At 42.7% G+C, this 24,885-nt stretch overlaps 1 protein-coding gene across 1 annotated transcript in view; it reads left to right on the top strand.

The window, feature by feature from the left end:
* The window catches only part of PTPN4 (protein tyrosine phosphatase non-receptor type 4), a 3,248,454-nt gene that overhangs the window by 1,395,460 nt on the left and 1,828,109 nt on the right, over positions 1-24,885 (top strand). The window contains exon 11 of the mRNA XM_044060734.1: positions 2,377-2,549. Within this exon, the coding sequence (XP_043916669.1) occupies positions 2,377-2,549 (173 nt within the window). The remainder of the gene's footprint in view (positions 1-2,376; positions 2,550-24,885) is intronic.

Genomic DNA, 24,885 nt, shown 5'->3' with positions numbered 1-24,885 from the left:
TGTCCATGAGGACTAATCCTACATTTATGCCCAAGGTGGTATCCAGAGTGTCTTTAAACCAGGCAATCCACCTACCTACCTTCTTTCCCAACCCACAAAACAGAGGGAAAGAATACTGCATACCTTGGATGTACATAGACAGCTACGCTACTACTTGGACAGAACAAAAATAGCAGAAAGACTGACCAACTTTTGTAGCCTATGCAACAGGAAGGGAAGGAAGCGATTTCCAAACAGACAATCTCCAAATGGATAGGAAATTGCATACGATACTGTTACTCCTTCCATGGAAAACCAATTCCACAGAACATAAGACCTCATTCTACAAGGGCAACAGCCACTACCACAGCCTTCTTACGTGGCAACCAAAGACATTATTGAGGCTACTTGGACCTCCGTGCATACATTTGCCAAGCATTATAATTTGCCTCTATATTCCAGATCCCGAGCAGGGTTTGCCACTGCTGTACTGCAAGGGATCCTAAACACACCATAATCTACTTTTATCCTCCTCCCTAGTTGGCTATGGTATTCTACCCACTTGTTATGACTGCAGATGCATCCATGAAGGACATAGTACAGTTTTGTACCTACCATAAATGTAGATGTCCGAACTGGATAGCATCTGCAGTCACCTCCTTCCCTCTGTGGTACTCCTAGGGTGTTTACCCTCCTAATAGCTAGCTGTTGGGGAGTCTTTATGGTGTATTTGTTTGTATATATGTACATATATGCTTATTGTTGTGTTTACCTCTATCTATTTGGAAACATTGGCATCTATCCAAATTTTAGCCTGCAAGAGAGCTACTGTAATCTGGTGCAAGAAACAATGAGGAAAATGGCGTGATGCTTTTATACCCGTAGGCCAACAGAGATGACGTCGGTTGGAGGGCGACATGAGGACTTTGGAATCCGGCCGACTGCAGGGCTGCCTGACGACAGGACAACCCACTTGTTATGACTGCAGATGCTATCCAGTTCGGACATCTACATTTATGGTAGGTACAAAACTGTACTTTCCACAGGTTTCCATGCTGCGACTACCTTTGGCAACTACTTTTCAAACCAAGACCTCTGGCTAATCAAGTTTGTGGGTGACTGCACACTAGGAGTCATTGTCTAGTTACCTGTGACACCTTAAACACCTGGTGTGATAACAGGCTTAAAGTAAATGCTAAAAAGTGTAACTTAGTGTCATTCAGTAAACTGTCCCTCCACTCTGGCATACAAAGCTGAGAATAGGTGTTTCCAGAGTGAAAATATTAAATATTTTAGGATTTGAATTGATAATTCCCTCTCTTGTGATCACCTATAACAGTAGTCAGAAATGTCCTGCTACTTAACTAAGCTGATCACTAGATGAGACCTAACAGATCCAGAGAGGTCATTTTCCTGTTATATTCAGCATTGATTAAGCTAATTATTAAAAACAATGTCCCCTTTGGGATGTCCCTCAGTACACATATCAAAGAACTAGAAATACCTCAGAGGTTGTTATCTAAGATCAACTGACTTAAAATCCTTAAGCTACCAGAAAGTCTGGAAAAGCTATCCTTTTACTTAGTGTCTTATGCCTTACCTTCTGAACCATTAAATACTCAGTAATCCAAGATCTCTTGTATCTCCACAAATCAAATAGTTCCCTAAATGCCAGAACAAAGGTTCTAAAGCTTCATCAACAGATAAAACAAGATGGATAGAGTGGTTCATTGGACAGCATCTTCCCCATTTCTGGAGAAGACTCCCTTTGCGAATTAAGCAGCCTTTTACTGCATCTTCCTTCATATGGGGACTAGACAGTTGAATTGGAATTCACGTCTAGCTTTACTGGTATGTCCCACTTCAATCTGAGGGTGGACACTTGCAAGATGGTCACAAGACTCCATTCCGTTGTGCTTCCTATGATCCTATAGTGCGTACTGACCATGTTGGATTACTGCTTAAGACATGTCAGGGGGTCCCCAGAATTGGTTTCTGACTGGCAGGTAAGGGTAAATGTATCTTCAGTACCTGTCTCCATCATCCAAAGATTTAGTTCCTTTCCACGTTATATGCCTCGCTGCACATATGACCCAGGTAGTTAAGACAGTGGATAGTGACTCAAGTCATTAATAACAGACTATGAAGCCAGAGCAGTGTCACATTTTGGTGTTTAATCTGAGTGTTGTGATTTGAAGAGGTAGGAATGGAGAAGTATAATGTGTAATCTTATGGTGAGTTCATCCAACAGATAAACTTTTAGTGGTGACCATAGTAGATGCTGATAGTGAATTAATATAGAAAGAAAAAAATGTTTAGGTATTTTAAGTGTATTCTGTGTACTGGGTTTTCTAGTGTGACTAAAGTACTGTATTTTTTTTTTTTTTTTTATAACAGCATGAATCCAGAGAAACTTTACTGGGATTCAATATGGTAAATTACAGAGCGTGTAAAAATTTATGGAAGGCATGCGTTGAATATCACACGTTCTTCCGTTTAGACAGACCACTGCCTGCTCAAAAGAACTTTTTTGCACATTATTTTACGTTGGGGTCAAAGTTTCGGTTCTGGTAAGTATTTTTGTCACTTTCTTTTATGACCGCCAAAGAGGTTGCTAGTTGATTAAGATATTTGGATAGCATCTAATGAGGGAAGGCCTGTCCAGTGCATTTGTGATGACATTTCATAGACAAACTGCTTTGCCTTTTCAGAACACAGAATTATAAATAGTTTTTTCATTTTCTGATTTCACTGTCTTTAGAGCTTAAAAAACTTTTTTTTACTTAAGGTGTTTCGCTGCTGTGAATTGCTAAATGATTAAGGGTAACTCAATTTCTTCCAGAAGAAGGTTACGTTTTTCCTGTGGCTTCTAGTATGTTTTCCAAACATACAAATTGTACAGTCTTTTGAGGAAGTTGTTCATGTGGAAGGTAACTGATTAGACTGGTTGGATTAGATGAGTGCTTGTCATAATACAGGCTAGAACTCCCAAGAATTAATGACCTAGTTTGTAAAGTATTTTTTGCAACAATGTGTTTTAATTCAAGTGATGCTGCTCCTTCATTCCTCTATCTGGCACAACTGTTTTTCTTGCCTCCATATTGTTTATGGAGTACAGATAATTATAGCTCCGGTCCAATGTTGCATAATTTTGATGTGGGCCTAATGACAGGCACACATTTCAGGACCCTTTGACAGACATAGTATGCTCTTAATGTCACCATTTGCATAACCTTATTCACCAGATGACTTACCAGTTTTGGTGCAAGCCTTGGTTATCTGTCCACTTGAATTTTGCAATGCCCTGTTTTGGGTAACTTTCAAAACGTTGAGCTCCGTAGGTTACATTGCATTCCGAATTCCACATCGAGGCTGTTTTCTGTGCCCCTTAGTAGTACAGTTATCCTGAATTCTGCTTACTGACTTCTTATCCAGCACAGAGTCACATGTAGACTTGTAGCTGATAATAGTGTTTATAAGCAACCCACTTCATATAGGTCCCTTCCTGCTGTCAGATGGCTTTTTCCTTTTTAAAGAAGCTTTTGATGCTTTGCCAGCCTTCCTAAACCCAATAGCCATATACCTGTAAGCTGCTGACAATTCTTCGTTTCAGGCTGAAGTCATATTTACCTGGATCCGTCTTTCTTTTAAGCCTGCAGAACTGCGAAGTTAGCTACTGTATCAGCTTCATGAATGTATATGTTTGATCCTGCTGTATTTTTAGTTTTGTTCATTCAGTCATGTTCTCCCCACCCAATCGCTTTTTCCTTCTGGCTGTCATGCTTAAACCAGTCCTTGAAATTCCTGAGTGTTTATTTTTAGATACCCCCTTATATGACCGTTTGACATAACTCTTTAGGAAGCTGACCTTATGGAAACTCGGGGTTTAACTTTGGGGACTTGAGAGGAAGTTGAGTGTGGATGCAGGAGCCATCATACTCCATGTTCAGTCATGTGCCATGGTGGTGGGAGTGGCTAATGCTGGACTTGAGGATATTTATGCTCATTTTTCCCACAGATGACCTATGAAGCTCCTTTTCATCAATAGTTGTTGGACGGGCATTGGGTTATCCAAATCTTCACCTCAACTGCAGGGATAGGAGAGCTGACCATTGGCTGTTTCATCTGTCTCACCTTAGCCATCTTTTCCAGTGGCCCATATTTGTTCAAAAGCTCGAGGTTCTAGTGGAGCAGATGTACACCCTACCTTTACACTATTGGACTGTCTTTATATCTCAACCTAATTTTAGGAGTTACTTTAAGATGTACTGCTTTTGTTCAAGGTTTTCTGTGATAGTCTGTATATTTTCAGTGCAGCTGTGATCCCTTCATGTTAAATTTGTTTATATCTTTTGTGTTTTAATGCATCTGTTTTGTAGTAGTAAAAACAATAATACTCATTTGTTAACCAGGTAGTCCCATTAGAGAGAGATGGTCCCTTTTCAGGAGTGACCTGGGAACGTGTCAGGTTAGGCAACTGTCTCAAGGTCCCACAGTAGACAAATGAGGAATGATGCAATTAAACTGTGTGCCACAGAAACTAATGCTCATGGTGTTACCCCTCTGTCCTAATTTTATTTTTATTTCATTTAGATTTGTTTACCAGTGTAATACACTGATCAAGATGGACCAGTTTCAGGCCTGTTGTGTGCCTAGGTCAGTAGATCTTGATGCAAAAGATTAATTAGCTTCTTGGTGCTGTGAATAAAAAACTTAAGAAGGTCTGGTGTAGTAGTCTGAACTGTTTGTGTACATTGAACAAAAAAAAATTTTAATTTCCTGTACACAGTTTTGTGAGGGATTTAGAGTATAAACTTGTTGACTTCTGATGATTCAGGTTTTTCTTAGTACAAGATGAATAGCTGTAAGCTGGGGAAACATATTGGCTACTTCTGTCTGAAGTATGCATGTATAACACGACTTGTTAAGTAGTAGTTTTTTTAAATTCAGGCAGTGGAAGTACAAAAGTGTACGTTTGACTTCGGAATTTGTTTATTCTGTGTTTGTTATACAGAGGCCAATGTAATGTGATAAAATGTAACTGGTCTTTTTTACTGAAGAACACTAAGCAGTTTTTGAAACTAGACATGATGTGCATATGAACCAATTACAGTTTTAAAATAATTAACGAAATTGTGAAGTGCTGCTCATAGTGTTGCTAGAGAAGCTTATTTATAGCCGTGTGGAAAATGGAAGGAATGACTGATAATGCTCTGTTATTTCAGTTGTGACCCCAGGAAACCAAACTGAGGAGTAAACTGATTCATCTAGTTCTTTCTAACATCAGCAGGAAGTCTTTTGTTAGAAGGAGACAGGTTTGGTACAAAAATGGAAAAAAGAGATTACTGAATGTGGACATCTGTACAGGAACAATTTTGGTGTCCTGTGTATAAGTTGAAATACCATTCTTCTTTGTGTCTGTGCTCTTTTGGTCTACTTTCAAGGACTAATTTCTTTTGGAGAAAAAAAATAGAAAAATAGCCCTCATTATTTCATGTTGGTTTAGCTTTGGATATTTCTGTGCCTTTCTTTTCTTGTCACTTTTGCCTTTAAGCTACAGGCCTTTGAGGGTAATCCCCTCTTTTCATTCCTTTTTAGAAAAAGGGAGATGGTATTGTGCCTCTTAGAAGAGTGACCAGAAGAGCAGCAGACCTCTGGTGAAGAGTGAAAAGCAAACTCTGTTCCTACTCATTTTTTTTTTTATGATTAAACAAAATAAATGATCTGATGTTGTCCTTTTTATCCTTCCTCAGAACCGACTCGGCTGCATACTACAGACTTCGGATTCAACTCTTGAGCTCCTCCCTCTACCCGTAATGCCCCACTCCATCCCAATTACATGAGATCTTGTTTGCTGCCACTGTGGTTAGACACAGGTTCCACACTCAAGCTTTGTAAAATAAACTTTTCCTTCTTGAAATTGCTTATATTTTTTATTTTTATATATATATACATATATATATATATATATATATATATATATATATATATATATATACATATATATCTATAATATATGTAGTCTGTACCTCCTTTAGGCTTTTACAGGCGTATTTAATCTTTCCATTTTTCTACTCTACTATGAATTAGTTGTTTTTTCCTTACCATTGTTGATACTCTCCTTACCCCTTTAATGCATGGTATTTTCTGTACTACCATTATTGGTAAGATCTTTGCTTTTCCTACCTTTTCCTCACCTTTTTTGATATATAAAAAAGTTGTATATTTTTTCCTGCTGATATATTTTTTCCTCTGCAGTTCAAAGCTATGTCTGAAAAACCTACAGGTTTTATAAAATGCACTTCCTGTGGGCATAAGATCCCCAACTCTGATGCCCACAGGGAGTGCTTTTATTGCCTTGGACCCGACCTTTTGACTACAGCCTACTCAGTGTGCTGTACCTTTAACTCCAAGGCTTTGGCTGACAGGCGTAACAAATTTATCTTGAAAAGTTTACTACCTACTTCTATGTCTGGGGCTCAACCCCATTCAAAGTCTACTAAATCTGTTTCTTCCGAACATTAGAAAAGGTCTCCTGAAGGTCCCCAAGGTCTTCCTCAGAGCCTGTGGAGAAAGTCAGTAAAATCTTGGCTCCGATATCTCTAAGCTGATCCTTGGTCCTCAAGGTTTTGGCTCAAGTACTCATAACCTCCTCACCAAAGACTTCCACTCAGGATCTGAAGTTCTCTGATCCTAACCCCAGTACATCTCGTAAAAGCCGTATACCTGATGTAGGACTCTAGCCTGTTTCATCATCTTTGCCTGAACAGTTGTTTGAGACTCCAGAGCAACATGCCAGACCCCTTTCCACAGCATCTTCTAGGTCCACCAGAAGTTTATCCTGAGGCATATGCGGATAGGATGATGTGAAAGTTTCTAAAGGCTCATATTCTGGTGGGGTTCACGCCATCTCCGTCCCCTACTAGATCCATGAGTGTACACTCTGTAAGTCCATTCTGTCTCCTTCTCTAATCTGACCTGTGGTTTCTGAGCCTCAGGATCCGAAATCGCCGACTGGTTCAGTGTTGGATCTGAGGAAAGTTTCCTTCTCTACTCTGACTGCTTCCCTGATGGGTTCTGCTCCAATACCATTGGATCAGAACGAGTCTCGGAGCCGAAGTATCATCATCAAATCGGGGGGGGGGGGGTGGATTTGACTTCAGTGTTTGGATCCATCCCTCCCCCTCAGAGCTTTGACTGTAGGTAGTTTGAGTCTGATTCTCCCCTTTGAAGCTTGAATCTGGGGGTGGCTGTGATCTGCTTTCCTCAAACTTTGGTTCCAAGGGTGCAGGTTGTGGCTTCTCCTGAACCCTCGGCCTTTGAGGTGGTAGAAGGAGCTTTTTCTCCCCAAGGAGACCTGTCCTCTCTTATTTTGGATCCTACCCTTTTACTTCCATCAGATGTCCTTCAAGGATGCATCTGCAGTCTTAACAAATGGGTTGTCCTGTCGTCAGGCAGCCCTTCGGTCGGCTGGATTCCAAAGTCTGGGTCTGGCTTCGGCTGGTGTCGCACTTCACCCGACGTCATTGCGGCAGTTACTCGGGTATAAAGGCATCAGCCGACGCCATTTTCCTCAGTCTTTCTTGCCGCATGGCGCCCGAAGCAGAAGCTGTTCGCAAGTGCCGGTCGGTCAGATCCAGAGATTACTACTACCGAATACTACTTCGAAGACTTCTATAAAGCTAAGTACCCCGTTGGGGACTCTTTCTTGCCTCAGCCGATGTCAGAGAAAGTTAATAACTGTTTATCTTGTGGGAAACAAATTCCTCATAAGGATTTCCACTCCTATTGCATACATTGTTTAGGCCCAGACCACGACGTAGCAGCTTGTCTAGCCTGTGCTTCTTTTAACCGACGGACGCTTCGACGTCGCTCAGACTTTGCTGAACAGATTTTTGGCTCCGATTTTGCCTACATTATGCCGTCGGATCCTCCGACTACGCAAATAACCAAAAAACGCAAAGAAAAGGACCGACACTCACGGTCCGTTAAGCAAACCACGAGTGTCTCGGTTTCGTCCGAAACCGAGCAAGCGGTTCTTTCTTCAGCCGAAAACTTGCCTTCTACCGAGGCCTCTTCTAACCTGGTAGAAACGGCTTCTGAAATCCAACCTTCTGTTGCGATTTCACAGGATTTGTCAGACACCATTCCCCTAGATATTTCTACCCCTGCACGTGGAGCTGCTAGGCCTCCTCCAGCTATGTCTATTAAGGCCTTTGCCAGGGCTAAGGCAGCCAAAGCATCAAAACCTGTGCCTGCCAAGCCCCCCTCTCACAGGCCCAGCACCAGCTCCCACATGCTTTCTTTGGCAGAGGATCTCATCTCCTTAATTCGTGGAGCCCAGCCTCATCCAGACAGGGCCTCTCTCCCTCCTCCAGAAAAAGGCCTAGAGCAGAGCCCCCTGAGCCAGTAGCCACAGATGATTCCTCGGATGACTCAGATCATTCAGATCCTCCTGAGGCTTCTTATTCTCCTTACGAAGACTCTGATGCTGAGGAGTCCATCCCTTCAGCCTCTCCTCCTGAGGAATTTTCCTTTGGGGAAACCTTGCATGCTATGAGGGAACAATTTCAGTGGCAGGGCCAAGATTTCTCAGACTCTAGGAAAAGGCTTAGGACCTTTCTACACTTGCCACAGCATAGGCCTTTAGCTATACCTCCAGTCCTATCTGTTGTTGATGATGCATTTAATGATGTTTGCACTGCTCCTGATACTTTACCTCCGGCCCCTGCTAAGCCCGATAGGTACTACAGGGTCCCGGACACTCATCACCACTTATATAAGGCTCCTTTTGCAGATCCAGAGACTATCTCCCAGGGCCCTAAAGCTGTAGCAGCTTCTTCTAAAAACCCTCCCTCAGAAAGGGATTCCAGGTCCTTAGAGAGATGGGATAAAAAGTTTACACCTCTGCTACTTTGTCAGCTAGAGCTTTGAACTGCCAATTTCATATGATTCAATATCAAGAGTTTATGCTTGACCAGTTGACTAAAAAACTGTCCTCAGAAGAATCTATAGATAAAAAACATGTTCAAGAAATGTTACATAACATACAGCAGGTTAGTAACCATTCTTTAAAATGTGGCTATGATGCACTGGAGGCTTCCTTTAGATCAGCCATGACTGGCACAGTTATCAGGAGGCATGCATGGTTGAAAGAACAGGCATTACCAGACCATGTCAAATCTAAGCTTTTGGATGCACCTATGGACAAGGTCAATTTATTTGGTGCCCCCGCACAGCAGGTTCTAAAAAAGATGGAAGAGAAAGCAAAATCTGTGCAAACAGTGAAAGATTTCTTACAAGTTCAACCTCCAAGGTTTAGCAGGAACTGGCCCTCCAAAATTGGTCTTTTCCGACACCTCTAAGACACAAAGAGGCAGGAACAGGCTCTAGAGGCAGAAACCAATCCAGGGGTGCCTACAGGGGTCGCCAGTGGCAGGGCAACAACCAGCGAGGCACGGATACAGCCACCACCACTTCAACAACTCAATCACAGTGACTTGGCGGTGGCACCGCCTACCAGGGAACAACTAGAAGCACCCTTAGGCGGAAAGCTAACATTATTTTCAAGAAACTGGCACTGCATTACAACAGAAAAATGGATTTTGCAGACTATAGACAAAGTTTACAGGTTCCATTTCCATACACATCCAGGAAAGAGAGGAATGCCAAAACTACCACCTCCTCAAAGGGCAGAAGCTCTAAAACAAATATCTCAATTATTAAGAATGAGAGCTGTGGAAAAGGTACCATTTCTGGAGCAAGGGAAGGGATTTTACTCCAGGCTCTTCCTGGTACCAAGAAAAGAAAACAAATGGAGACCTATTCTAGACCTGTCCGCTTTAAACACATTCCTCATTGTCCCAAAATTCAAAATGCTGACCCTTCAGCAGCTTCTTCCCATGCTGGGCAAGGAGTCTTGGCTGGTAACTCTAGATCTCAAGGAGGCATACCTGCACGTCCCCATAAGACCAATTTGCAGAAGATACCTCAGATTTCTTGCAGGATCAGAGCATTATCAATTCTCAGCATTGCCCTTTGGCTTATCTACTCAGAGTGTTCACGAAATGCCTGGCATCAGTAATCGCTCATTGCAGACTTCAGGGAATTCAAATTTATCCCTACCTGGACGACTGCCTGATACAAGCGGACAACAAAAACAAACTCACAGAAGATTTACAAAGAGTCATCTACCTGCTGCAAGCCCTGGGATATACAGTCAATACAAAAAAGTCAAGGCTGATTCCATCCCAAAGAATAACCTTTCTGGGTGCAGAACTGGACACATCAAAACAAATGGCATTTCTAACTACAGAAAAGAAAGAGCAGCTTCCTCTCTACTTCTTGGCATTAACAAAGCAGAGCCATCTCACTGCAAGAAAAGTGCTACAAGCTCTAGGCTTCATGGCATCCTGCATAATTCTGGTACCTCATGCCAGGCTGCATATGAGAAAGCTACAGTGGTACCTAAAGAATTTGTGGTCTCAGCACAAGCACAGCCTAGAAACCAAAATTCCAATAATCCCATGCCTGAAGCAAGAGTTCTTATGGTGGGCTCAGGCCTGTCAATCAAACACAGGACTGCCCTTCTGCAAAAGTCAACCAAGACAAACCATCACGACAGATGCCTCAGACCTCGGTTGGGGGGCACACATGATGGACAAATGCTTTCAAGGCCTATGGACTCAAGACCAGCTGCATCTGCACATAAATCTAAAAGAAATGATGGCAGTAAAATTGGCAATCCAGGCATTCAGACCTTTTCTCCAAGAAGGCCAGTTGATGATAAGGACAGACAACACCACAGTTATGTGGTACATCAACAAACAGGGAGGCACACACTCATACCCTCTATGCCGGTTGGCACTGGACCTATGGAATGTGGCTCTGAGCTACAACATTCAGTTACAGGCAATTTATGTACCAGGGAAGGAAAACATTCTAGCAGACATATTAAGCAGAACTACAACAGATGCCCACGAATGGATGCTGCATCCGGACATCTTCAAAGCCATCACAAGAAAATGGGGATTACCACAAATAGACTTGTTTGCATCCCCTTTCAATCACCAGTTGAAGAAATTCTGCACAAGGACTTGCCACCCACTTGCTTGGAAGGTGGACTCCCTATCCTTCAGTTGGAAAAACCTGACGGCATACGCATTCCCACCACTACCTTTGATGCACAAGGTGCTTCTCAAAATCAAAGAGGAACGTCCGAGGATCATTCTGATAGCCCCAGCCTGGCCAAGACAACATTGGTATCCACTTCTGAGGAGCATGTCCCGGGGACAAATATGGACACTGCCCCTGATCCCATTGCTACTGACACAGAACAACTACAACATTCTGCATCCGAACTTAAAAACTCTGCAGCTAACTGCCTGGAACATTACATAACAGCAATTAACCCGAATTTATCCCAAAGGGTTAAAGACATAATCCTGGAGGCTCGTAGACCTTCAACAAGAAAGAATTATGCAGCAAAATGGAAAAGATATCTCATCTGGAGTACTGCAAAGGGGCAGGATGTGACACTGGTGAACATAGCCAACATCCTGGAGTACTTGGCGGAGCTCTTCCATACAGGCCTGTCCTATTCCTCCATCAAGATACATGCATCAGCTATTTCAGCAGAGTACAGCTTGGATCCTCCTGTCTTCGCACCCTCTGCTCAGACAGTTTCTGAGAGGAATCAAAAATGTAAAACCTCCCAGGAAACCTCCATTGCCCGCATGGGACTTGAACTTTGTGCTAGAAAAACTGACTCTACCCCCTTTCGAACCAGCAGCAACAGCAGAAATACAATACTTATCCTGGAAAACTGCTTTCCTGCTGGCAATAACTTCAGCAAGAAGGGTCTCTGAACTACAGGCATTAATGGCAGTGCAACCCTTCCTAATCTTCCATCAAGACAGAGTGTCCATGAGAACAAATCCTACATTTATGCCTAAGGTGGTATCCAGAGTATCTTTAAATAAGGCTATCCACATTCCTACATTCTTCCCCAACCCACAGAACAGGGGAGAAAGACTCTTACATACCTTGGATGTACACAGACAATTACGTTACTACCTGGACAGGACAAAAAACAACCAGCTTCTGGTAGCATATGCAGCAGGAAAGGAAGGAAAACCTATTTCTAAACAGACAATCTCCAAATGGATAGGAAATTGCATTAGATTTTGTTACTCCTACCATGGAAAGAAAACTCCAGAGAACATCAGGCCTCACTCCACAAGGGCTACAGCCACTACCACAGCTTTCTTACGAGGAGTGGCTACCAAGGACATTATAGAGGCTGCTACTTGGACCTCCGTGCATACATTTGCCAAGCATTATAACTTACCTTTATACTCTAGATCCCGTGCTGGCTTTGCCACTGCTGTTTGGCAAGGGATCCTAACTACACCATAATCTCTTCTCATTTCCTCCTCCCCTAGTTTAGCTATGGTATTCTACCCATTTGTTAAGACTGCAGATGCATCCTTGAAGGACATAGTACAGTTTTGTACCTACCATAAATGTAGATGTCCGAGAGGAATGCATCTGCAGTCAGGATTACCCACCCTCCTTCCCCTCTGAGGTACTCATAGAGTATTTGCCAATCTTCAGCTAGCTTGGGGGGATCTATTATGGTGTATTTGTTTGTATATATGTACATACATGCTTATTTTATGTGTTTGCTCTCTACTATTTGGAAACTTTGGCATTTATCCAAATTTAGCCATCCAAGAGGGCACCTGGCATCTGGGGCAAGAAACACTGAGGAAAATGGCGTCAGCTGATGCCTTTATACCCGAATAACTGCCGCAATGACGTCGGGTGAAGTGCGACACCAGCCGAAGCCAGACCCAGACTTTGGAATCCGGCCGACCGAAGGGCTGCCTGACGACAGGACAACCCATTTGTTAAGACTGCAGATGCATTCCTCTCGGACATCTACATTTATGGTAGGTACAAAACTGTACTTTCTGAGCTCTGTAGTCAGTCAGGCCTATTCCACATGGACAGCCAGTTACAACAGGCTTCCAGACAGTTCCAGTAGAGGAGCTTTCCCCCTCTTCTGACACCTCTCTAGAACTCCCCATGAAGGAGGTTCCCCGGAAGAGGAAGAATAAAAGGAGACACACAAACTCCCCTTGGTGTCTTTCACGGAAGACACCAGTTTTGATGAAGGGAAGAATTCCCCCAGATCACCACCAGATGATATCTCCTTTGGAAATATTCTAGAGATCCTGAAGCAGAATGGAGGTTGGTCATCCTAAACTACTACTCTTGAAGAATTGGTGCTGTTGGCAGCTTTTGGTTCTGGCCCATCTATGTCTTGGGTCACCCCCCCGCAGATGAGCTAATTTATCTGGTTTCCTGCTGGACATGAAAGGAGCAGGATACTGTTCAGTCCATTCCTAAGTGCCCTGACAAATTTTTGGCACCACCTGCACAGACCCCTTTGGGAGCAAAGGCTTCCCAATTGACGCTCTGGTGGTGACTGAAGCCACTAAGAGAGAGCTAGCAGATCAGGGCTCTACTGTACTAGACTTCAGAGAGATTTGACTAAAGAACTTTAAAATTCTCTTGAGTCCATGTCTGCTGAGGATTTCAAAGTAACCTCCTCTTTACTGGCCACTGTTTTATCCATTTCAAACATTTCAATGAGGTTAATCTGTCATACAGCTGAAGGCACCTCATGAGCAGCCAGTTTAGGGATCGCCATAAGGAGACATGCCTGGATGCGAATATGTGACTTTGTGTAGAGCCTTTTAAAACGGTCCTATTTGGTGGCATTTTCTTGTTTGGACCATCAGTAAAGGATACACTTATCCGCAGTGAAAAAGATGGAAAAACCCTGTCTGCCATAGAGATCAAGTTTTCCACCCCTCAACAGACTGAATGTAGGAACCAGAGAGGAGGTAAGAAAATGTGGTTCTGCAAATCTCAGGGTCCATTCCAGGATTCACATGAGAAAAATTCTTCAAGAGGCAGAGGGGGATATTTTAATGGCAGAGGAGGCCCACAAAGTCAGGGCTTTATAGATTATTTTTCAAATAGTCCCTATCAGCATTCCTGACGTGCTGCCTGACTGCTCTTCTCTGTAGGCAGTCGAGGATTGATTTTCTCTGCACCTAGAAGCCTGAGCAAACATCACAAGACTCATGGGTACCAAGTATAATATCTGGAGGCTATTTCATACCATTTTCCTGTCTTCCTCATCATCAAAGGAAGAAACTTCCTGATGTTCCACCCAGCCAGAGGAAGGCCGCAGCACAAGAAATTCAAAAGCTGCTAGAGAGAAGAGTCATCCAAAAGGTCCCAAAAAAAACAAATAGTATTTGAAACTTATTCACACCTCTTTTTAGTGCCAAAGAAAACAGTAGACCTCAGACTCATTTTGGATCTAAGCAAATTGAACCAGTATGTAAAGAAAGCAAAGTTCCAAATGGTCACTGTTCAGTCCCTTCTACCTTTTCAAAACAAGGACAGTTGGATGTGCTCTCTAGATCTTCAGGACACGTACGATCATATCTAAATAGACAGACAATGGAGGAGACATCTCTGCTTTCAGCTGAGAGACAGTCATTACCAATTCAGAGCTCTGTCCTTTGGACTCACCACAGCCCCTAGGGTGTTTACCAAATGCATGGCAGTAGTGTTAAACACATCTACAAACAGCATCCTTACCTCTCCATTGCATTATTTCTGTCAGGAATCGGGTTCAGGCTATATTCTGTCACTCATCTCCCCCAGCAAGATTAGTACTTCAAACTCTGAGATCAGTGGCAGCCGCCATAGTGCTACTTCCTCTAGCATGCTTCTTTTATGCAAGTTCTCCAATGGACTCTGGCTGTACAGTGGTCCATTGTACATTACCCCCTGTCTTTTCAAGTAAGGCTCACCCTGATTTGCAAGCAACACATTCGTTGGTGTATACAATCGGACAATCCTTTTCTAGGCAGACCTTTTGTTACTACCAAACCCAGTCGCCACAGTGACCATGGATGCTTCTCAGCTGGGGTAGGGGTGGCATTTCTTAGGAAGAACTGTCCTAGGCATGTGGTCCCTCCAAGAGACCAAGTTGTATATCAGTGTCCTAGAGATGAAAGCAGTTGTCCTGGCGTTAAAGACATTTCAAGATGCTCTTGACTTGGGGACTATTCTAGTTCAAACCAACAACATAACATGACTGTGGTCTGGTAAAACAACAAGCAAAAAGGAATCCAATCTTACTCCCTTTGCAGAGAGGCCATGAGGATTTGGGAATGGACGATCTCATAAGACCACTTTCTTATTTGACACGTATCCATTCCTGGGGAGAACCAATGTGCTTGCAGACAAACTAAGCAGATTCATTATGATGCCTTATGAGTGGTCTCTCAATCAGTAAGTAGCAAATATGATTTTTCAGGCATTGGGGCCAACATTGCTGTGACCTGTTTGCCAGTCCTCAAAACAACAAGTGCATCAAGTACTTCGCTGTGATCCCCCTCGGGGGGAGTTACCGGGAGATGCTCCTCTTCATGCTTGTCCCTCTGATCTCTCTTACGTTTATCCTCCTCTTTCCCTGATTGCAAAATATTTGCAGAAAGCAAGCGGTCTGAAGAGCTCAGTAATCTTCATTGCCCCCATCTGGGCTTGGCAAGTGTGGTTCCCGTTTCTACAGTCTCATCTTCACTATCCTCTATGGATACTAGATTCCACTCAGGATCTCCTCTCTCACTTGTCGGGAGTTCAACATTTCTAATATTCAGGCCCTCAAGTTGACCGCATGGTTTCTCCACTTCGAGTAATGGTTGCAAACTAGACTTTCTTCCCCAGTCAGTGACATTATTTTGGCTTCTCTAAAGGATTTTACCAGAAAGGCTTACAGAAGCAAGTGGCAAAAGTTCTCTGCGCATCAGATAAGGACATTGATCCTTTTTCTGCTCCAATTTTAACTGTTCAAGTTTTGACAACTCTTTTCAAAAGTTGAGCTTGTTTCTCTACAATTAAACTTAAGTTGGCAGCAATTTCAGATTTGCATGCAGTAAATAGATCTTTTTCCTTGGCTTTCTCTAGATTGCATAAAGCTTTTATGAAAAGTGTTTTTCTACTAAGGCCTCCAATAAAGAATCCCACGCCTCCTTGGGATCTTACGGTAGTACTCAAACACAGAAACCCTTTTTACCTTCAGACAAATCTAACCTAAAATTTCTCTTGTGGAAGATGGCTTTCTTGGTAGCTATTACTTTGACTAAAAGAATTTCTTAACTCCAAGCTGTTTTGGAAAAATCTCCTTGCATTAATTTCCATAAAGATAGGGTCCGTCTGCAGACTAGCCCTTCCTTTTTACCTAAGGTAACCTCTGAAAATCACATTAACTAATCCATTCACTTGCCGGTTTCCTTTCCAAATTTTGCAAATAAAGTAGAGTACATGCTATATCTCCTTGATGTAAACAGACAATTATGTGTTTACCTCCACAGGACAAAACAATTTAGAAAGTCAGACCAGCTTTTTGTATCTTTTCCTCCAAACTGCCTAGGCCAGTCAGTTTCTAAAGTCACCCTAGCTAAATAGATTACAGACTGCATCTCATAGATTTACTCTCAAAATGTTATAATATTGCCAAAATCTCCCCAAGCTCATTCAACTAGATCTATGGCTACATCATCTTTTTGGTCAAGAACAGCTATTGATGACATTTCTGCAGCAGCCATTTGATCAAGCAGCATACTGTTGCATTACAAATTGGACATTATATCTAGAACATATCTAGAAATAGAGCCTCCTTTGGTTCAGCAGTACTCCAGAATATCTTTCCATGATGGTCACCCAAAGTGAATATAGCTGGGGACTCTGTCCCATTAGTGAGGAAGAATGAAAAGGACAACATCAGATTTATAAGTTGTGTACTCACCATAGCTAGACATCTGTGTTGTCCATTTTCATTCTTCCTCAGCTTCCCTCCTATCCATCTCCCATCCTTTCTTTTTCTGGAAGGACCTATTGGACTGTGTTTACAACCTACAGTTCCAGGTTTGAACCCTATCTTTTCTATCTTCTATTTCTGTTCATTGTCTAATATTAGGAAATAGAGCATCAGACTGGATCTGAGTAATTGGGATGGAGTAGGGCATTATGGGTAGAGGGAGGAGCTCAAGAGTTGGATCCCAAGTCTGTAGTATTTGGCCAAGTCAGATCTGAGGATTGGATCTGAACTCATTGGTGAGGAAGAATGAAAATGGACAATACAGATGCATAGTTGTAGTGCGTACATAACTTATAGTCGACAGAAATGCCTTATAAAATGTGGGAAAAATGTTGATTAGCTGACATACCTCCAGAGCATTGCTGAATCCCAACAGCTGAGAGGTATGTGACATAAATTATCCTTCTGAGACATTTCTTCTTCACTTCTTTTATAAACCCAGCAAACCGCTCCTTTATGGAGTAGGACCTGGGACTGCTTAGTGTTAGTTGATTTGGAGGGGAACGGTAATTAAATGGTAAACGGTACATCTGGCAGAGTACCTGATCTTAGAATTAGCGAGTTACACCTCAAAGTTAAGTGATTGCCTGCTGTCTCACTGTAGCAGGAAATGCTGCTCAGCAGGTCATCCAAATCTACCTGTGGTACCATCATCAATCTGTCCAGCTCATCTCTTCCTGCTCCTGCTTCTCAGGCTGGAAGATGTTAATGCTTGGTAGTCCAGAGAAGCTAATGATTCCTTCTAACAGACAAAAGTGGACTTCGTCTTCACAGCCTCCTTAGTTACCAACTCCTAGCACAGTTCCTAATATTGCCCTTGCTTTGAGTCATCATGCCAGGTATGCAACATATACAAGTTATCTTTTCAAGATGAGCACAGATTACCCTTTTTAAGGGTTATGAGTGACATCTCGGTCATCGGGAACAAAAAAGTAAAGCTTTACCTTCCCTAACCAGATGCTCACCATATACAGCAATAATTCCTTGTAGTCTGTGATGGCAGTAGCATCCTGTGCCAAGACCAGTACCATCAGAGCCTAAACAGGAAGGTAATTTTTCTTTTTCCATTTATTTCTTGTATCCCTTTACCTTATGTAGTAGGGAGTGTAATATTTTCCTCTGTTTGCGTTAGTATTTTCTAGATCTTTATATATATATATATATATATATATATTTTTTTTTTTTTTTTTTTTTTTTTTTTTTTTTTATAGAAATTTGCCTCTTTGGTTTCCCAAATAAAGTTCATCTTTGCTTCCTTTTCTTTTATATTGCTACTGTTGTGGAACAGAAAATCTGTATTTGTTACTTAGATCCTAATCACATCATTGCAGAATTGAGTGATCTTAGAACTTTTTTCAACTCCATCTTTTTTCTTGCAAGCCTGCTGACCATCACTAGCATTCCAGCTGTCCAGCTGCTAACGGGTCCTTTCATAGCCCAACATCAGTGGCTGGGGCACCTCACATAACCCTTTCAGGAGGGTACCCACTGTGCAGTGAGTTGCTTCACAGAGCTTTCAGTTTGAGTCAGCGGTGGGTGGTGAAAGCTTGCATTCGGAGATGTCAGTGTTTTTTCAATTCACATATTTTATGATAGTCTTGTTCTCTCATTCTATTGGATAGAGTAACTTCAGTACTGGTGAAGCAAGGACATACAATGCCAGGGCATAGCTACATTCCTCCATGCCAGAGGCCCAGGTATAGTGCAAGTATTGCTTTATTAGAACCGTGGTGTTCTCCATGAAGCAAACTGGGATAAATCATCTGTCCTCCGGCAGGCTGACCTTGTGTGGTGAGGTACAAGCCTTGCCAACAAGACCATCTGTGGGAATCAGCCACTCACTCCCATCTCTGCTCAGCTGTTTCCTGCAGTGCACTGCCCACTAATCAAACCCAGGTTGTCCGGGTTCTACCTCTGTATTCCACAGAGCCGTATAGCTGGCTATGTCACAACATTAGAACCATAATGCACAGAAAGAAAAAATGTTATTTAATTTATTTTTTAGGGAACAGCTCATAGTCACTGGTAACTTTAAGTCTTTACCTGTTGCGTTTGGTGTTTGCATATTTGATATGGTCTTTACAGAATGGTTAACCTCCTCTAAAGCAAATATCTCTTCTCAGGAAAGAGGTTAAATGTCCTTCTATTCAGTGTTGCAGTATTCTTTGCATACGAGTTGTATTCTGCCCATTGACCTGATGTCCGGCCAGCCTACAAAAGCTTACAGCCACTGCCTGTACATGGGATGTCGCATGAAGGCACAGACAAACTCGGCCATAAAAGGCATGTCTGCATGTACAATCTTCAGAACCTTTTCACTGCCATTCGGAAAGGTTGACTCGTACATACTCGTCTGCCATTGGATTCCTTTGGTGTCGTCTTCCAGCTTCATTTAAGTACCCCATAGGGGATTTAAGATATTGCTACTGCCTTTTATTTTTGTTAATATCATCCAGGAATGGTAAGTGTGGAAGGCGAATTCCACATAAAGATAGTCACGAGCTTTGCTTGTTTTGTTTAGGGCCTAATCATGACTACCGGGCCTGCTCTATTTGTTAGGCCTTTGTTCCTAAAACATTGCACAATCATCTGTTGGCCTTGAATCTTTATTTAGAAAGCCAAAGACTCAAATGTCTGGCTAGGGACGCTATGGAAGTTACCGTGAGTGCTTCTGAGCCATCTGTAAAGAGGAAGATTAGCAAAGCTAGGCCCATATCCTCTTTAGCTGCGCCTACTCCCTCCGACGTACCCCTGACGTACCCATTGAGGTTGATGAAAACCCGGTAGTGTGACCAGAGAGTAGGGTCTGCTCCGAGTTCTGGTCCTAGCACGTCCTAGGCTATGCAGACTTCCGGTTCAGATGACTTAGGGGAACCGTGACTAGTTATTGCAGAAGACTCTGGGACTCTTCCAGCTCCTTTGTCTAGGGCGATGTTGGAGGTAAGGCCTACGTCTGTCATTTCTCCCCAACAGGAGAACCATGTTAAAAAGAAACAAAAGACTAGACTTGTTCCTGCTCCTTCTACCCCTTTGTTGGATTGGGTTTTTTTATTTACATGGCCTTAAGGCTCTGAGGCCTCCAGTTCCAGCTTCTCCTATACCCAGCCCGGCCTTCTCCTCCTCTCTCGTGCTACCGTTGGGGTCTGAGGGGCCTTCTTCAGGACAGCTTGTAGAATTCCAAATTCATGACAATGATTCTGAGGAGTCTTCCTCCGATGAAGACTCCTTAGCATATTCCACCCAGATACCTTCTCCACTGGAATATGCTTCCCCCAGAGGAAGAGTCTAATGGGGGGACTCTCCCATAGAAGAGTTTTCCTTTGGGGAAACAATAAAATGAGGGAATTATTTAAGTGGGATTCTTCTCAAATCTCAGAAGAAAAAAAGAGATGATATGAGCTACTCCAGATGGAGGCCCCTGCTCCTTCAGCAGTTTCTGCAGTCTTGCCAGCCATCTCAGAGGCCTTTATAGCAGCATCTAAGATTCCTGACTTACAGGCCCTTGCCCCTAAAAGACATGATTGCTTCTGTAAGGCCCCTGAGGATTGCAAGTTTCTTTGTAAATGCCCCTCAGCTGACCCATCTGTGGCTTCCATTACTTCAGATAAATCTTCACAGCTGTTTCCCTCTACCAAACTGATCCTTTTTGATAAGGAATGTAAAATTTTGGCAAGACTGGGTAAGATCTATACCTCTAGCACTTTGGCTGTCAGGGCTTTAAATTATCACACACACGTCTAGGTATGCTTTGCCCTTGCTCACTCAGGCTACTGAGGCTCTTTCCCCATTGCCTGAATCAGAGGCTAAATCACTGGCGCTCTCACTTTTATCAACCTCCTCCCAGGTAGCTAGACACTCAATGAAGTGTAGTTATGATGCCGTTCAGGCCTCTTTCAGAGCAGCAGCTTCTGCATCTGTTCTCAGAAAGCATTCCTGATTACGTCTCCAGGCACTCCCTGATGACATAAAAGCAAAATTGCATGATGCTCCTCTGGATAATTCCCCCTCTTTGGCAAAGCAGCTGCAGAATTATTGAAATCACTGCAGGAAAAAGGTAAGGAGCTTCAGGATTTGAAACACTTATTTGTTTCTCCAGTTCCAAAATTTCATAGGAATTTTCCTGCCAAGGCTCCTTTTGTCAGGAAACCTGCTCACTTCTCCACTTCTGCTCCTTCTGGGACTAGGCCACATGAGTCTTCTAGGAGATAACCATAGGCTAAAGGCTGTTAATTCTTCTGCTGCTGCCCCTTCTTAGCCCAGACAAAGTCATCTGTGATACTCTGCCTCATCTTCCAAGTCATGCCCCCTTGTCTCTTTGCCTCTCTTTCCCTTTGTGTTTGGATGCAAATCACTCAGGACTCCTGGGTGATTTCAGTTATTCGAAGCAGATACTTTGTGACTTGGGAGACTCCCTCCTTTTCAGGGAATACCTCAACCCGTCCAGTCAGCTGCATCTGTTTCCCTCGATTCCTGCTGAACTTTCCCATGAGGGTTACCATTCAGTCCATCCCTCCAGACCAAACGCCCCCATGTATGCAAACTTATTCATGGCTTATTTTGAATTAGTATGTTTGTATAAATGTAATTTTGTTAAGAGTCATGTAAAATATTTTCGTTTTATAGATTTAATTTTTGTATGTGAAAGGGGCAAGAGTGAAATTTTGCAGTTTGTTGCTGATGTACAACAAAATACATTCAATTGTCATTTAATGGGCTACAATTTGGAACTCTGGTCTCCTATTTAGATCTGGCACTTAAGGGTTTGGATAATGGAAAAATTTGTACTGGGTAGATGGAATCTAGTACCTGTATACTACTAGTGGTCATCCCCCCCCCCCCGTGTTCTATCATCTTTGCCATATGGTGATTTTTTAAGATTATATAGAATATGTAATGCTGAGACAAATTTGTTGGAAGAAGAAATGTTCGTGTTAGATTGTGGGTCAATGGGGGCAGAGAGAATGGTGAAAACAAGAATGAACAAATGTATTTTGTTAGCACATATAACATTCACAGTGAAGAAGTTATTAGTATTTTAAGATGATATTGGAATTTTCTCCACAAGGATGGGAATTTGAGTAAAATTGTAAGGAAGCACAAATGGGGAAGAAGTTTAAAGGACATGCTTGTTCATGGAAATTGTCTTACCAAAAAGTAACTTGCGTGTTTGTCCAACATCTGTGGGCACTTATAAATGCAACAGTTCTATTTGCAAATATATAATGTGTTCCTTTTGAATATATGAATGAAATCAAATATGTGCCAAGGGGATATTTTTCTTGTAACAGCAAGGGGGTTATTTATGCCTTAAGATGCCCGTGTGGTTTCTTTTATATTGGTGAAACAAAAAGAAGTTTTAAAGTGAGGTTATTGGAGCATATCAGGGGCATAAAAAATCAAAAGGAAGACAAGATTTTGGCATGCCATTTTAGATATGTACATGACAGTGATTTTTCTATGATTCAGGGTTGTATTTTAGAGCAAGTATTTGTTGAAAATGATGATGAAATTCTTTTGAAAGAAAAATGGTTATACAAAGAGTCTGTCTTTATTCTTAAATATGATACTTTGTGCCCAATGGGACTGAATGACAAGGTTAATTGGAAGTATTTTATTTAATTGTATTATTGGAAGGTTTTGTATCGAGACGCTAGAGAATAAAATACTTTTGGGTCTGAACCAGTGGTCTTGATTTTCTTATTGTTGTTAGTTGTATGGACCAACTGGGGAAGGGATTCTACTCCAGGATGTTTCTAGTTCCAAGGAAAGATGGTCCTTGGAGGCCTGTATTGGATGTGTCCCTATTAAACACTTTCCTGGTGGTGCCTTCTTTCAGAATGCTATACCTGCCTGCTGTCCTTCCCCTGGTCTCTTCTTAGGCCTTCTTAGCTTCTCTGGAACTCAAGGATGCATACCTGCATATCCCTATTCATCCTCTCGTCAGGAAGATTTTGTGTTTGTCGGTGGGTTCTTTGCACTTTGTCTACTGGCTTGCCCTTTGGCCTTTCTATGGCTCCAAGGGTATTCACAAAGTACCTGGCCCCAGCTATTGCCTGTTTAAGGCTAAAAGGCCTTTAAGTCTACCCATACTTGGATGATCCGCTTTTTCTGGCCAACAGTCCAGTCTTGTTAACCCAGCATCTGAACATAGCTATTCCATTTCTGCAGGCCCTGGGTTTCTCGATAAATTTCAAAAAATCATTCCTCACACACAAGTCAGCATCTTATATTCCTGGGGTGCAGGTTCTGCACAGACTTGATGATGTTTTTTCTTCAAATGGAGAAAGTAACTCCTCTCAAGACATTCATGGAGGCTCTTGTCTCTTCCTTCTATTATGGCCAGGGAGTTTTTGAGATTGCAGGTTCATGGCCTCCACTATTCCCATGCTGTCCTTTGCAGAGCTGCACATGAGGACGCTCCAGTGGTTTTTAAAGCCAGTTTGGTCCCAGCATGCTCATTCCTTAGATGACTTGATTCCCCTACTCCCCAGTCTGAAGAAAGAGTTACATTGATGGATGCAGCAACTCAGTCAGAACATTGACCTGCTACTTCCGGTAGCTGAACCCAGCTCAGCAACTCTTCACAGCCGCTTCAGACATGGGTTGAGAACCAACTTTTGCTTCCAGGAAAGCTCAGGGTCTTTGGTCCCCTTCACAAAGGAAGGAAGATCTCAACATCAGGGAAATGAGGGCTCTAATTCTAGCTGTACAGACCTTTCACTCTTTGTTCTTGCCAGGACCCCTCAAGATCCTCACAGACAATTACTATGGTTCTTTGGTACATAAGCAGGAGGCACAAAATCTTCTCTGTCGCTTGGTCATCAAAGCTTGGGAAATGGCTACTCAATGCAGAGTGACTCTACATGCTCTCTACCTTCCCTCAGCTCAGAACTCAATGGCAGATGCATTACGCAGATCTGTGACACAGTCTCTTGAGTGGATGCTTGGGATGTGTTCCTGGATCTAGTTCACTGGTGGGGTACTCCACAACTGGACCTATTTGCCTCTCCTATGAACAGACAACTTCTTTATTTTTGTGCAAGGGTCCCTCACCCTCAAATGTGGAAGGTGTGCGCTCAACCTTTCTCATGGAAGGGGATGATGTTCTTAGTGTTTCACTGTTGCAGTCATTACATTTGGGTTATCTGCCTGCAGGTAGCCCTCAGCCGGCCTGAATACCAGAGTCTTGGATTCCTGCGTTGGATGCTGTCTCTTCTTCCATGACATCAGGGGTGTAAAACATGCAGTCGACACCATTACATCAGTCTTTCTTGCCGTGTGGTGCCCGAAGCAGAAGCAGTTCTCAAGTGCCAGTCAGCCGACTCATGAAATTTTCGTTTTCGAGTTTCAGATCCGAAGTCTTCAAAAAAGCTAAGTACCCCATTGGGGATCCTTTTTCTTGCTCTTAACCGATGTCAGTAAAAGTTAACAATTGTTTTATCTGTGGAAAGCAAATACCTCATAAAAATTTTCATTCGTACTGCCTTCCTTGCTTAGGCCCAGACCACAACATCCCTCGCTGTCGGTTTTGTGCCTTATTCAACCCCTGAAGTATTCGTCGTTGGTCTATATTTGAGGCAAATTATTTTGGTACTCGGTATAACTATCCAGAAATGGCTTTGGTAAGCCATCCGACTACCAATATTCCGAAAATATGTAAGGATAAAGACGGAGACAGATCGCATAGGTCCAAAACTGCCGACGATGCTTCCGTTAAGCTAGTTGCCAGTTCACCGGTACTCTGAGGTGCTTTCGCATCCCCTAATACCTGTTACTTCAGATTCACAGGCCTCTACTGAGACCCATTCAGAGTTCGGTATGCTGCGAGATGCTTCAACCATGGAACCCGAGGATGTCTCTAGCTTGGATAGGTCCGGAGCTGCTGTGCAGGCACAGGCTTCTGGGGGTTTATTCAGGCCTACAGACGTGTATTTTAA

Source organism: Protopterus annectens, chromosome 2.part0 (assembly GCF_019279795.1).
Source record: "Protopterus annectens isolate FY-2018-M chromosome 2.part0, PAN1.0, whole genome shotgun sequence".
NCBI lineage: Eukaryota > Metazoa > Chordata > Ceratodontiformes > Protopteridae > Protopterus > Protopterus annectens.
The sequence above is the reverse complement of the archived record's forward strand: the minus strand, read 5'-3'. Positions and strand labels throughout refer to the sequence as shown.